Source organism: Carlito syrichta, unplaced genomic scaffold (assembly GCF_000164805.1).
Source record: "Carlito syrichta isolate Samal-C Ts95f unplaced genomic scaffold, Tarsius_syrichta-2.0.1 Scaffold302599, whole genome shotgun sequence".
Taxonomy (NCBI): domain Eukaryota; kingdom Metazoa; phylum Chordata; class Mammalia; order Primates; family Tarsiidae; genus Carlito; species Carlito syrichta.
This window is the reverse complement of record NW_007246695.1, coordinates 248,047-263,052: the sequence shown is the minus strand read 5'-3', so window position 1 is coordinate 263,052 and position 15,006 is coordinate 248,047. Positions and strand designations below refer to the sequence as shown.

At 35.4% G+C, this 15,006-nt stretch overlaps 1 protein-coding gene across 1 annotated transcript in view; it reads left to right on the top strand.

Moving 5' to 3' along the window:
* PLXDC2 (plexin domain containing 2) overlaps positions 1-15,006 on the top strand; it is a 137,217-nt gene that overhangs the window by 30,625 nt on the left and 91,586 nt on the right. Inside the window, exons 5-6 of the mRNA XM_021711807.1 lie at positions 8,133-8,228; positions 8,475-8,556. Of these exons, the coding sequence (XP_021567482.1) occupies positions 8,133-8,228; positions 8,475-8,556 (178 nt within the window). The remainder of the gene's footprint in view (positions 1-8,132; positions 8,229-8,474; positions 8,557-15,006) is intronic.

The window sequence follows — 15,006 nt, the reverse complement described above, 5'->3', positions numbered from 1 at the left end:
TTTACAATCCAGGCAGCATTTTTCCAAAGAACTTGATTAAATTATGTTTAGAGAGAGAATAGGATAACCTTCACAAACAAAAGCAGAGTTTTGCTTCTTAAATATGCAAAATGTCTTTAGCTTTAATTTTCAAAGAAAAAATAGCATAGAACAGTAGGCCTTCTGATGGAACATGCTGTGCTGATGGAAATGTTCTGAATCGGAACCATCAAGCATAATTTTATGCCACAGGCAACTTGATATTGCAGTGTAGCTTGTGAGCCCAAGGAAGTGAATTTTTAATTGGACTTAATTAATTAATTTTAAGTTTATGAGCTGCATGTGACTGGTTGCTATCATATTGGACAGGGCAACCATAGATGCTATCCACATATTTAAATAAACTATTGAATGTCAAGCCGGCCTCGGTGGCTCAGCCTGTAATCCTGCACCTTTGGGAGGCTGAGGTGAGTGAATTGCCTGAGCCCGCGGGTTCAAGACCCGCCTGGGCAGTGAGACCTCATCTCTACAATAAATCAAAAAAAATTAGCCGGGCGTGGTAGCATGCGCCTGTAGTTCCAGCTACTCGGAAGGCTGAGACGGAAGGATCGCCGGAGCCCAGCAGGTCGAGGCTGCGGTGGCCAGGAGCGGTCATTGCACTCCAATCTGGGTGACAGTGAGACTCCAACTCAAAAAAACAAACTATTGAATGTCAAGTATATTTACATAATCATTGCTTATATTTCTTCCTTGATTTTATGACTTTAGAATATTAGATATGATTAAATAATACATTTCAAATATACATATATTTATTAAATAATACATTTTCAACTATAACCACTATAATACTCCCTCATGAAAAACAATTTTTTAACATACTATTTATTTTAAAATTGTGGGGTACAGTTAAGGGTTAGGTATACAAATATGCATTGTGTAGGTACCCTTGTTGATGAGGTGTGTCCCCCTCGTCCCCAGACAGATATTGACTACCGTTAATCCCACCTCCGTTCCCCTCCCTGCTCCCCCCATAGTTTCCCGCCACTGTCAATCCTTTACGATAGTTGTTCAAGGTCCACTTATTAGTGAGAACATGTGATACTCAGATCTTTGTTTCTGTGAGAGATCACTCAGTATTATAAACTACAATTCCATCCAGGTTGCTGCAAAATTCATGATTTTATTCTTTTTTATGGCTGCGTAATATTCCATGTGTATATGTACCACATTTTTTTTAATCCAGTCCTCTTTTGATGGACAGCATGGTTGGTTCCATGATCTTGCTGCTGTGAGCAATGCTGTGATAAACATACGTGTGAGGTATCTTTTTTATAGAGTGATTTGAGTTCAGGGTATATTCCCTGTAGGGGGATTGTGGGGTCATATGGAAGGTCGACCTTTAGAGCTTTTAGGAATTGCCACACTGATTTCCACAGAGGCTGCACTAGTTTACACTCCCACCAACAGTACAGAAGTGTTCCCTTTTCACCACATCCTCTCCAGCATCTGTTATTTTTTGAGTTATCAATAATGGCCATTCTGACAGGAATTAGGTGGTATCTCAGTGTAGTTTTAATTTGCATCTCTTTAATGACTAGTGAGGTTGAATATTTCTTCATGTATCTGTTGGCTGCTTATATGTCTTCTTTTGAGAAGTGTCTGTTCATATCTTTTGCTCACTTTGTAATGGGGTTGTTTGTTTTTTTCCTTTTAGCATGTTTGAGTTCCTTGTAGATCCTAGATGTTAGGCCTTTGTCAGACCTGGAGTTGGCAAACACTTTTTCCCAGTCTGTGGGCTGTCTCTCTGCTCTCTTGATGGTTTCTTTGGCTTTGCAGAAGCTTGTCAGTTTAATGAGGTCCCACTTGTCTATCTTATCTCTTATGGCCTGTGCGTTTCGGGTTTTGCTCAGGAATTGGATGCCAGTTCCAACTTCCATAAGGGTGTGTCTTGCATTTTCTAAAGTTCTTATGGTTTGAGGTTTTACATTTAGGTCTCTGATCCATTTAGAGTTAATTTTTGTGTATGGGGATAGATAGCGACTTGTTTGAATCTTCTGCATGTGGTCAGTCAGTTTTCCCAGCAGCATTTACTGAATAGGTTCTCCTCTCCCCAGTGGTGGGTAGTGTAGGCTTTGTCGAAGATGAGTTGGTTGAGAAATTGGGGTTTTGCTTCTGGATTCTCAATTCTATTCCATTGGTCTATATGCCTGTTCTTGTACCAATACTAAACTATTTTGATTACTGTAGCTTTATAGTAAAGTTTAAAGTCTGGTATTATGATGCCACCTGGCTTTGTTTTTTGTTGTTTGTTTGTTTTTTTTTTTTGCTGAGGATTGTTCTGGCTATTCTTGGTCGTTTGTGTTTCCATATGAATTCCTGTATTGCTTTTTCTAGATCTGAGAAGAATGTTGCTGGTCATTTGATGGGTATTACATTAAATCTGTAGATTGCCTTAGGTAAGATGGACATCTTCACAATGTTGATTCTTCCAATCCATGAGCAGGGAATATTTTTCCACTTGTTTGTGTCATCACTGATTTCTTTGAGCAATATTTTGTAGTTTTCACTGTAAAGGTCTTTCATGTTCTGGTTAGGAAAATGCCAAGGTATTTCTTTTTTGTGTGTGTGGCTATTGTGAACAAGATTGTACTCTTTATTTGAGTTTCTGTTTGTTTATTATTGGTGTAAAGAAATGCAATTGTCTTTTGCACATTTATTTTATACCCTGAGACTTTGCCAAAGTCTGTTATCCGTGTAAGGAGGCTTTTGACAGATTCTCTTGGGTTTTCAAGGTACACAATCATGTCATCTGCAAAGAGAGATAGTTTGACATCCTCTTTTCCTATTTGGATACCCCTGATTGCCTTCTCTTTTCTGATTGCTCTAGGCAGAACTTCCAATGAAAAACAAAATTTAATTTTGATTTGGTGGCAGCACACTTTCACTGTAATTACTTAACAATTAAAATTAAAAATATGTGGTCAAAAAATATGTAGTCAAAACTATGGAAAAAATAAGTAACCTTGAAAAACTTTGAAGATTTTTTTTCTTTTATAATGTTTTATAGAACCCAGTTCAAGCTATTTCAGAGGAAATGAGCTTCATTTCTTATTTTCAAAGGGATTGGGGTCTTTTTACTCATTTAAGGACTCGATATTCTACAAATCTGCAGTAAATCGTATCCCCTTACCTTCACTTTCCTCAAAATAGAAAACCCTTCAAAATTATTCATTTTACAGAAGATAAAATCACTTCTCTTTACAGCACAATTGCATTAGGTGCTTCGGTTCTCAAGTATGCGCTAGCTTGCCAAAGTTTCAACAAAAGGAGAAATAAATAGAAATCATGGCATTTTTTTCATAAAGTAACTTTTCATGAAACACTTCCAAGACAGAAAGAAAGCATTGTGCAAAATGATATTTTATTGTTTGAGTACATACATTTTGCAAGTACCCTGTTTGTTTGACCCTGACTGGATTTTTAAACAGAAATAAAAATCTAAGATGTTTCTGGATATTAGAAATCACTAATTAATCAATTACAACATATCTGAGCTTTTTTTTAGAGATTCTGTGAACAAAAAAAGTGTTCCTTCAGGGACTTATGGTTAAGTTCTCTATTTCATTTTATGTATTCATTCATTAACATTTCATCCTGTACAGCACTCTCTGATAAAGTGAATTTTGGCCAGTGTAAACTTGTATCTCAGTTTATTTAATAAAGCTTAAATTTTTTATTTCTAATATAAAATCCTAAAAGTCATGGGAAGAACTTTGATACATTGTTAAAAGTGCAAAGATGTCACTGTGCTGTTGTACAAAAAAAAAAAAACAAGGAAGTAAACATTTATTCATTCAACATATTTATTGACTTCCTATTGGGACAAGATTTTATAATCTAAAAAAAGAAAAAAACAAACTTAATGTGTTACTATTTTATTCAAAATAGTGAATCAGAAGTTTATATTTGCAAACCACATTCTACGGTTGCCTTATTATGGAAGGCATTGGAAAGTAGCCAAAACAGTTCTCAAAGATAATCTAGACTGGCTTTTTCTTTGCAATTTTATCTGCCTTTTGTTTTAAATTATGACCTCAGATATTAGTTTTTCTACTTTTTCCTACTTGCCTTCAAATTTGTAATTTCCCTTACCTTAATTATTTCTTACTTTTCCCCTATTACATATTGAGTATTTTTAGTTTTGCTTACACTTTCCTACAACACAAGGACTATCTCTATTTTTTAACTAATACTGGTTGCCTCCATTTATAGACATGCCTGCATGCCATTTTTTCCAGTTGAATTTTGCTATAGGAAGTTATGTTTCTTGAAATGATGTATCAAAAAAAAAAACAAAAGAAAGAAAGAAAGAAGAAAGGAAAGAAGGAAGGAAAAAGAAAAGAAGAAAATTTAAGATTTTTTTTCTTCACAGAAGTGCCAAACATCTAAATGATTTAGCACTTAATGTTTCTTTTTGATTACTTGATTTTAAAATTAAAAAAATCTTACTGTATTTCTGAACTGGAAGTTCCCTTTGGCCCCTTAATAGTTTCCTGAAAAATCAGCTGACAAAAGTCAGATTAACTAGAGAAAAGGCAACAAATTTATATTATGTGTACACATGGGAGCCTTCAGAATGAATAACCAAAGATACAGGGGGTCATTATCCATTTTTGCCACTTAGATTCAACAGTATGGATAGCTATGTAGAAATATGATTGGACAAAAAGTGTGCAATTAAATGCTGATAGACTTAGTGGGGAAACAAGGACTTTCTATCTAGATGTTTCTTGGCTTCTCTGAGCATAGATTTTTTTTATTTTTGCATATAGGGCAGGGCTTTCTCTGGAATGGGGGTCTTGTAACCTACAGTCAAACAGGGTACATCAGATAATTTCTTCTGGTCAGTTTTTGCACAGAAAGGCATAGAGAAAGTTAGACTGATATTATTTGGTATTATGGATGGCTTTGGGGAAAAGGGGTTCAGGTTTCTATGATCCACTTTGGGGAAAAGGGATTCTAGTTTCTTTGACTAGTCGGGGGGAGAATGGAACTGAGAGGGCAACTGGAGGGCAGAGAAAGGTCAGAGAAAAAGTTTTGCTTCTGAGGCTTTCATTTTGGATATTGTCTTCTGAACCCCAACACACCCAATTTTATTTAATGAAGTCACAATCTCCTTTCTCTCAGGAGAGAGAGAGAGAGAGAGAGAGAGAGAGAGAGAGAGAGAGATTGATTTAATGATATGACAAATGTATATTACACAATCTTCTCATAAGTCTCAGTAGCAGAAAGGTGTGTCCCCCTGGAAAACACCATATTCAAAAAAAACAACCGTGGGCCAACAGAGCCATGCCATTGGTCACAGGTCTGCAGCCCATGTCTAGTACTGGCTCAGTGTGGCACAACATAGACCATTCACTGTCCCACTACTGGTTCTGGTTCTCTTTTTCATTTATTTTATTGATACATAATATTGTACATATTTATGAGATACATGTGAGTATTTTTATATGCATAGAATGTTTAATGATCAAGTCAGGGTATTTGGGGCATCCATCACCTTGAGTATTTATCATTTCTACATGTTGGTAACATTTGAAGTCCAGGGTAAAGTGATTACTGAAGGAAGTCAGGGAATACAGATTGTTTAAGCCATTAGTAAAATATACATAGGAGGAAGAGAAAAGTGAGAATGTCTTAGATCCAGTTTTTTATTTCCTTTATGCACATTCAAGTAACTTAAGAAACCTGATCATTTAGGTTTTAATAGTGTCTCGAAACTTCAAAATCAGTGGGGGAATGATGAAAGGAAAACCTAACAGGTTTACTTAGCACTTCATGGTCACCAAAAGTTTTTGTTTTATCGAATGCCTGGCGACATTATTATTTGCTTGAATTAGAACTACAGAGGAATTTTTTAAAAAATGATTGTGGCTAATGCATTTTTTATTTGTAGGTGCTTTACTTAACAGCTGCAACTAGCTAATTCTGCTAATGTATTGGATTTTTGTGTGAGAAACTTATAACTGCTGTAATAGTGTCATTTTTATCTCAAGGGTCTCTTTTCTTGAGTATTCATGCTGGAAATGAACCTTGTAGTTGTGCAATATAGGCTATTTATGTTAAAGCGTACTCAATAAACAGTGCTAGTGTCAGGCTCAATTTGAACTGGAAAAGAAATGAGGTATAATTATTTGGGGCGAGTCATTAAACATTGGCAACACATCAATAAGGAAATATTAGCAAATCATTTGCCTGAAAATTCAAACAAAATATTAAAATATTTATACAAATATAAAAATAGGGCAATTTAGAAAATTCCCGATCTACTCTCTGTGTGAATGTTAGCTTTCAAAACAGGCAAATAAACTAGATCATGGCTAATCACTCCTCAGGGTACTCAGTCTGTGTTCATTTCCTCTAAAATGGATATTGATCGATGAGGATCCTTGGTGTTTCCATATGATCACTCTGTCCATCCTGCTGATATTGATCAGGTTTCTAAAACATGCAATTCAGTATTTGCACTTTGAATCACATCATCTTATGATTTTGATCACTGAACTATAATTTCTCTATTTGTTAATCTGCTCAGATTTGTTTATTTTTTAATCTTTAAAAGCTCCTAATGAGTGAGAATTGTAGTTGACCTTGGTTTTGTAAATTTTCAGAGAAGAATTAAAATTGTATCACTATCACTGAGATTGAATGTTTTACTCAACATTATTATGGCTTATTTTTTGAAGAAGATAAATTTGCTAAATACATTTCTGGAATCAAATGAAAGCTTCTAGCATTGGCAGGGCAACCAGTAAATAAATTCCTAGTGATTTGTTTCTAACAGGGGTATCTCTGCTGTCATTAATTGGCAGGTTATCAAACAAAAATTAATCTCATTAACGTTGGTTTTGCTAAATTCATCTCCTCCCAATAGTTGGAGGTCTCTGAGCAGATAATAGAATGAGCATATTACTCCATATGCAGGATCAATAATTATCTCTTAGAAGCTTCATAATCATTGTTGATAGTTGAAATTTTCAAAGTATAATATTAAATGAAAATAATACCAATGTTTTAAGCACTAAAAAATGTAGATACTGTGAAAACTTTAGTATGAAGACTCAAGAAACGCCATCTACATTTATTCTAGTGATTTCATGGAAAGGCCATAATTAACTTATTCCCAGAATTAAATTGTTTAGCAAAATACATGGGAAAGAAAGATATAGGAACTCATTTATACAAAGATAGATGATGAGTAATTTTTTATCTGCCTTACATTTTTTTTTTTTTTTTTGAGTTGGAGTCTCACTCTGTCGCCCAGACTGGAGTGCAGTGGCCGCTCCCGGCCACCACAGCCTCGACCTGCTGGGCTCCGGCGATCCTTCCGCCTCAGCCTTCCGAGTAGCTGGAATTACAGGCGCGCGCTATCACGCCCGGCTAAGTTTTTGATTTATTGTAGAGATGAAGCTGCCTTAAAATTTATTAACAAGATATAATTATTATACACCTTATGAAACCTTACTAAATACAGTAAAGCCAACATTTTCTCTAATTTTTGATGAATTTATTCTTTGAAGAGTTTATATGCTTCTTTCAGTTATGCCAATAAAGAAATTAATTGGATTAGGGTTTTTAAACAATGTTTTCAAATCTGACAACACTGAAAATATTTTCAGTGATGTCCTAAATCTACTTCTAGCCCTCAAAGTGTTTTATCTTTCTCTCCACTTCTTTTGGAGTAGAATCTCTTGGAGAATAATAGAAGTAGAGAAAATTAGAGATATTCATAGATATAAGTAAAGTTTGATGTCCTTCTGACACCTCTTAGATTTCTAGTAATCTTACTTTTTCTGAACACATTTATGAAAAGGCAACTCTTCTGGGCTACCACACCCTGTTCTGTCCTAGAAGAGATTATCACTGGGTATAATAAATTCAATAAAAATTTAACTCTCTTTGTAGATTGATTACATATAGATATGATTTTTAGTTTTAAATTTTTTTTCCAATCTCCTCACAGGTTAAGGCTTAACTTTAAAATTGCATGAGATGAAACATATATAATTCTACATTCATTACTAAAGTGCTATTGTCTTATTGGTGGAGGAATGTTGAAAGCTGATTTTTCCCCATTTTTGTTTTGCTAGATGTTCGAAGAAGAACAATTTATGAATACCACCGAGTAGAGCTACAAATGTCAAAAATTACCAACATTTCAGCTGTGGAGATGACCCCATTACCTAGTAAGTTAATATGTGAATATAGGTGGAAAAAATGATTTGCAAGTTTGAGGATTTGTTCAATAATTATAATAATTGTGTTAATTATATAATTATCATAATTGTGTTTGGCATTCATGGGTATTTTGATCCTGAGAGAATATGGGGACAGATGGTGATTTTTATTTTGGTTGAGCATTTCCCTCACCCCACCCCACTCCTGAAAACTGCCAATTCGTCCTGATGAATCTATTCTCTCCTGTTTCCTAGCTTGCCTCCAGTTTAATGGTTGTGGTTCCTGTGTCTCTTCTCAGATCGGATTCAACTGCAGTTGGTGTAGTAAACTTCAAAGGTAAAAAAATCATAAAACTTATTTTCAGAAGACTACTGCTCTCTCATTGAATGTTAAATGGATGTCAACCAGATTATGTATGTATTAACAAGCATATGTGTGTCAAAAACTATGTTTATATCATGACCAAACAGTAAAAAAAAACCTCAGAAGTAGGAATTTTAATATTTTCCTTTGTCTGAGTGCTCACAATTGCTAAGAACCTTGGTAATCTATAATATCATAATCTGACATATATTTCTAATTGTCTATGAGACTTAAGGTATATGATGATTATAGTTGATGAGTCTATAAATTGATGATTTTGGCCTATATTCTACAGAAAGTATGGCATGAGATATCCTCTTCATAGCAAGGGTGGTTTATGAGAATTACATTAACATTCTTAGTAAATTCCTGTGCAACATCTCAAAGGTTATTAGCCAAGATTAGGGATGTAATCTAAGGCTGACACTTTCTGACGTCTACATAAATAGAGCATGCAGTTTTGGCTTCACGTTATAACTAACTGACTTTGAAATTTAGCCCACGTAATTTGCTGATGTCGAAGAAGTTTACTGATTTTCTTAAGTAGCAAAGAGGATTTTCCAGAGATGGAATGATTATTTGTTAGAAATCAAGTTGAAGACTTGTAAATCTGTTGTATTATACACTCCACCATTTTGCTTATCAATTATGTCCCAGGCACTGGGAACACAACAGTGAACAAAATCGATGTGGTCCCCGTTCCCAGTGAAATTTACAGTCTGTCTGGAAATAAGTCCCTGATTCACCTTCAAAGTCTATGAAAAATCTGCTTCTTCCCTCAGGTGGAAAAGCGAGTATTCATGCTGTTAGTGAATGTTACACTAGCACTTTTGGTTGTATAACCAGTCTGTGTCTTATCTTCTTCTTGCTGCAGCATTTGCTGTAGTGATAAAGGCGTGTTCCAGGAATACTTTAAAAGTTATTGAGGAATGAAAAATAGATGGCCAATATTTTGATAACAAGCTTTCGGAAACATTTTAACTTGCTAACGTTAGGGCAAACACTGCAGTCGTGTATCTAAAACAATATTACATATGATAACCTTTGTTTTGTTTCCAATTTAACTTGTTCTTCCAGTAATTTCCTTTGTGAAATGAGTTCCAAATAATAAAAAAGCAGGCATGCAGTTTGCATTTTTAAAAGGCGATTTCGACTTAGTTATATATTCAGAGTGGGAGGAACTGCTATAAAAATCAAAGGTTTATGGTTATTTATATTTATGTTTTGCAAAGATTCCATAAAGATTATATGCAGATCAGAAGTTATTCAAAATCTGTTTAGATAACGACATAAGAGAATCGAAAGAGACAGCATTTTAATATGTAATAAGTAATACTGAGCTCAGAAATGGAAAATGTCCAAAAGAATTAAGCAGAAGGCCTTGGTTTGGGTTGCGTACCTACTTCAAGATGCAGTTTAGTGGTTATCTCATCTGAGTCTGTGTAAAGTACCTATGCCCCATGTTTCTCTGTATCCTGGGCAAACTGCTATCATTAGCATTTAGTGTAGGGCTTGCAGACACTTCTTCATTTGTCTGTCTTCTTTGCTAGGTGCTAGGCTTATTAAAAGCAAAGACCATATCCAATTTGTCTTTATATCTTCAGAGCCTAAGAATGTATCTGGTACTGCAGGAAAAAAAATGGATGAGCAGATGAATAATGATTAAGTTCCAAATGAAGGAATCATAATTAGGTTTGCCTGGGACTGAAGAGTTTCCCAAGATGAGGGACTGTCAGTATGAAAGCCAGGAAAGTCCCGGGAAAACCCAGACAAATTGACCACTCTAAACTCAGTATGATTAGTATAATTATTGACAGAGAAAATATTATGGTCAGTGAAGTTTTTGAAGATTCATCTGTACATCTGCCTGCCATTACCCATTTTATTTTTTTAAGTATATATATTTTTTGATGGGAATATATGTTTAAAGTTCCTAACAAACAATTTCAGCATTCAAAACATATCCACAAGCCGGGCTTCGTGGCTCAGCCTGTAATCCTGCTCTTTGGGAGGCTGAGATGAGTGGATTGCCTGAGCCTGCGGGTTCGAGACCCGCCTGGGCAACTTGGCAAGACCTCATCTCTACAATAAATCAAAAAATCAGCCGGGCATGGTAGCGCGTGCCTGTAATTCCGACTACTCGGAAGGCTGAGGCAGAAGGATCGCTGGAGCCCAGTGGGTAGAGACTGCAGTGGCCGTGAGCGGCCACTGCACTCTAGTCTGGGCAACAGAGTGAGACTCCAACTCAAAAACAACAACAACAACAAACATATCCACAATTTGGAATCATCTTCTACCTGTTAATGCTTCCATTATATTGAGAGTTTCTCTGCCAGAAATTACGCCAAGGAATTTTCAAATGTTACACTTAACATTTTCACAGTGGGGAAAACAGATTAATAGAAGCTAAGTTACTCCTGTGGGATCTCACAGCTCTCAAGTGATAAGTGGGATTGAACCTCTATCTGTGTGACTCTAGGCTTTTGGTATTGCTATCTCACCTGCTCTGCCTCACACCTACCAGGTTGCAAGTGTATTAAACAAGCAAATGCTTGCTTAAAAAGCAGGTATATTAAGCAAATCATCATTGCTTCCTAAAAAATTGTAAACATATTCCTGAAAAGCAAATCTTTTCTTCGTTGATACTGCAAGAAATACCATGGTTCTGACATTGACATAAGAAGAATGTAGAGGAGAATCAAGGAAAGCCTAAGATTTTTCATACTATTGAAAGCATAACTTCTTTAAGATTAATAATAAAAAAAGAAAGGTGGTAAGGCATATAAATGAGGAAGAAATTCACCACAGAACACTACTAAAAAAAACTACCAGTTATCTTCATGTAACTGTTTGGTGTTTTCTTGAATACCAAATACTTATTAAAAATCCTGGATTTACTTTTAATTCTTCAGCAACCCAGTTATATACATATCAAAACCTGTTTAATTAATTGGTTTAACTATGCCTCAATGCACTTTTGTTCAACTTAATTTCCCCACTGCATTTTATTAATTTCTCCTTAGACCCGTAAGCTTCAAAACTTTGCTTTGTTGCCCAGAAGCATTTCCCCAGACTTTAGAGCCTTTATGAACAAATTCAACAAAGCAAGTCTTATCCTTAGCAGAGCAAAAATTGCCCCTCAGACTTTTTTCTTCCTTCGTTTTCACTTTCTTCTTTGTGCTCATTTATTCCTGAATGATAATCAGTTGGTGGTAATTACTGAACTCTCAAGTTGAGCTTACTCTAAAAAGATAAGATAATTTTAATTGGTTTGTTTATTTCTTTTAATTCCCATTTTTCAAGGAGTGAAATCTAAGGCAAAATATTCTTAATGACTTGCCTGAGGTCTAAGAGAATTTGAGTTAGAGGAACATATAACAACATCCATAATCAAAAGTGTTTACATAAAATACGTGGTTTATTTCTTCTACCTAAGTACTTTTGTTTCCTCACTGCAATTGAGAGGAACTAAATCCATCACTTTCAACTATACCTTATGAACTCACTCATTCGACAAAAATGTTTGAGTGTCTGTTCAAGTCACTATCCGAGATTGTGCATTTAGTGTTGAAAAGAGAGAGACAAAATCACTTCCCTACTAGAGCTTACATCTTTTTGTATGGAGAGATAAATTTTAAGCAAATAGATATATAGAAAATAGAGTTAATAGTGATGGGTGTTACAGTAAAAGAAATAAGCAGGGCACTGTAAGGGAAAATATTGCAAAACTGAAAAGACTAATAGAAATTTTCTTGTTGATATTTTTTTAAATCAACCTTGCCTCTCTGAAGACACCTTGCTTTGATCAGCCATCATCATACAGAAGTTTAGTTTTTAAAATGAAGATATGTTTTTGCTCTTAAAATATTCATTCATCCATTCATTTACTTAACAAAGTATTGAATACTTTCGACACACAAATTAGGCAATGATCTAAACAAACACTAAGGTAGTTAGAACAATAATCAAGTATTAATCAAAGCCACAGCATTCCTGAAGCTTGGAGTTTTATTTAGTAAGCCAGAAAATAGATGAGTTAATAATTAAACAAAAGAAGTCAGATGGTGGTGAGTGGTCTGCTGAATTTGAAAGAGCCAGTGGTTGCTCTGGAGTGCGTGGCCAGGAATGGCTTTTCAGAAGAGGTGACAGTTTAACTGAGATCTAAATGATGGGGAGTCAGAGACACCAAAGTAAAAGCAAAGAAAAGTTCAAAGGAAATGCCCAGTGCAATGACTCTATGGTGGGTTCAAGCTTGATCTAATGAGGAAAGGAAAGAAGCCCAAGTGAATTGGGAGCATTCAGAGTTGGGCATGGTATGTGAAGGGCATCAAATGTGCTCAGAAATGTAGTCCAGCACCGGGACACAGACCTCTCTGTAAACCAGGGAAGGTTTTATTCTCAGGATAATGGAAAGCCTTTAGATTTTACAACCTATGCAGAGAAGTACTGTCGTTTTATTATTTTTTTAAGTGGAACTCTGGGTGTTTCGAGGAGTATAGGGTTTTTGTCTGTGGAGGGGCCAAAATGGAAAGAAGGAGAACAGGAGTTAGCGTGTGCAGTAATCTATAGGAGGTTGATGACAGTAGCTGGAACAAGGATTTTAACTATGGGGATCAGGAGAGATGAATGAATCCAAGGTGCCAAATTCTTTACTAATGGGTTAAATGTGAAGGTGGAGGGAAAGATAAGGATCAGAGATACTTCTGAGATTTTTCCTTTAGCCGCTTGGTGGATGGTGGTACCTGTGTTTTGAGATGGATAAGATGGAAGAAGAAACGGAGACTGGAGTGGGGAGAAGTTGAATTTGGTCAGGGACAAGTTGAGTCTGACATGCCTATTAGACTTCAAGTGGAGACGTTCAGGGATGCATAAGCCAGAGATTCTAGGAAGGGGTTATGGCAAGCGGTTCAGACTGGAGAGTCACCATCATTCAGGTAGTGTTTAAATTCACGAGGCTCAATGAGATCAGCTCTGGGGAGAGTTTCATTGAAAATAACCCAAGAGGTTTTAGGAACTAGCCTCGTGGCATGGCATGAGGAGGCTTGATGCTAATTTTCCATTTCATAAAATTACTTTAAAAGTGTATTCACATACATGTATGTTTCTATAGACAATACCTCTAAACAGATACTTGAGGAGCTGGCAACAATATTTGTAGCTGGGGAAAGTGTGGGGAGCAGTGTCAGGTATGAGAATGAATTTTACTATTCTTTATAGGATCTATTATATAATTAAAATTTTTGCCAGCTGGAGTTGAAGACAGGAGGAAGAGCAAAGGTGAAATAAGAGAATGTAAGTTCCTTTGAGGAGTAGAAACACAGTCTTAACTCATTTTAGAGGCTTACACAATACCTGACACAGTACCTGGACTAATATAGATATCCTACATGTGGTTAGACATGATAATTGAAGCCAGAAATTTCTACTTTTCTGGGAATTCTAATTGCCCATTTTGGGTATTACTATCCATTGGCTTTGTCAGGGTCATCCAAATTACTATAGGAAACACTAAGCTGATGCATGGCATAAAATGGCAGCATTCACAAGGAAGTATGTCGAACACTTGCCTAATCTATTGGTATTTGTCTCTTGGTCCCTTTAAAACATTTTTAAACCTTACATTTTCTTAGATCCAGTTAAAGTTATAGGATTGATCCAGATAAAAACCTGAGAATAAATTTATCCCATGATTCTAGCCATTAAAAGAATGAAAAGAATAGGTACACACTTATAAATGGTAAAGGTATTTATTTACAGACTAGTAATACAAGATATTTATTTGAAAAGAAATATGAGATGATGAACAAAAGATGTCTTGTAATACTGCCTCTGTATTTTTTTTTTTTGACCTTATTATTTCTATTGCATTTCCCTGAGTGTATACTGGCACTGTAGTTATTTTCCATTAAATGAACTGAATTATTTTACAGTAATGAAAAGAGAAATAGCAAGTACCTCATAATCTTTTTCAAAAATTTTGAAAATGTATCAAGACAGAAATACTGGCTAATCCATTAACGATCTGAAAGTATATTATCAATCAAAATTAATTAAGTGTAAAAGAAATCTTTCTTAGTTAGGCACAACTAATTTTTGCAAATAAAATGTACTCATATCATGTTCATTTAGCTTCCAGAAATTAAACTACCTAATTTTGGGAAAAGAGAGAGAGAGATGCAGAGAACAAACTTAAATAGTACAACCATTCTTTTTCATGGCTGCATAATCTTCCATGCCATATTTTCTTTATCCAATCCACCATGGATAAGCACCTAGATCATGTCCTTTCCAGCAACGTGGATGCTGTTGGATGCCATTATTCTAAGTAAATTCACACAGAAAGAGAAAACTGAAAACTGCATGTTCTCACTTAAATGTGGGGACTAAACACTGGGTATACACAGAGTATGGGAACAACAGACA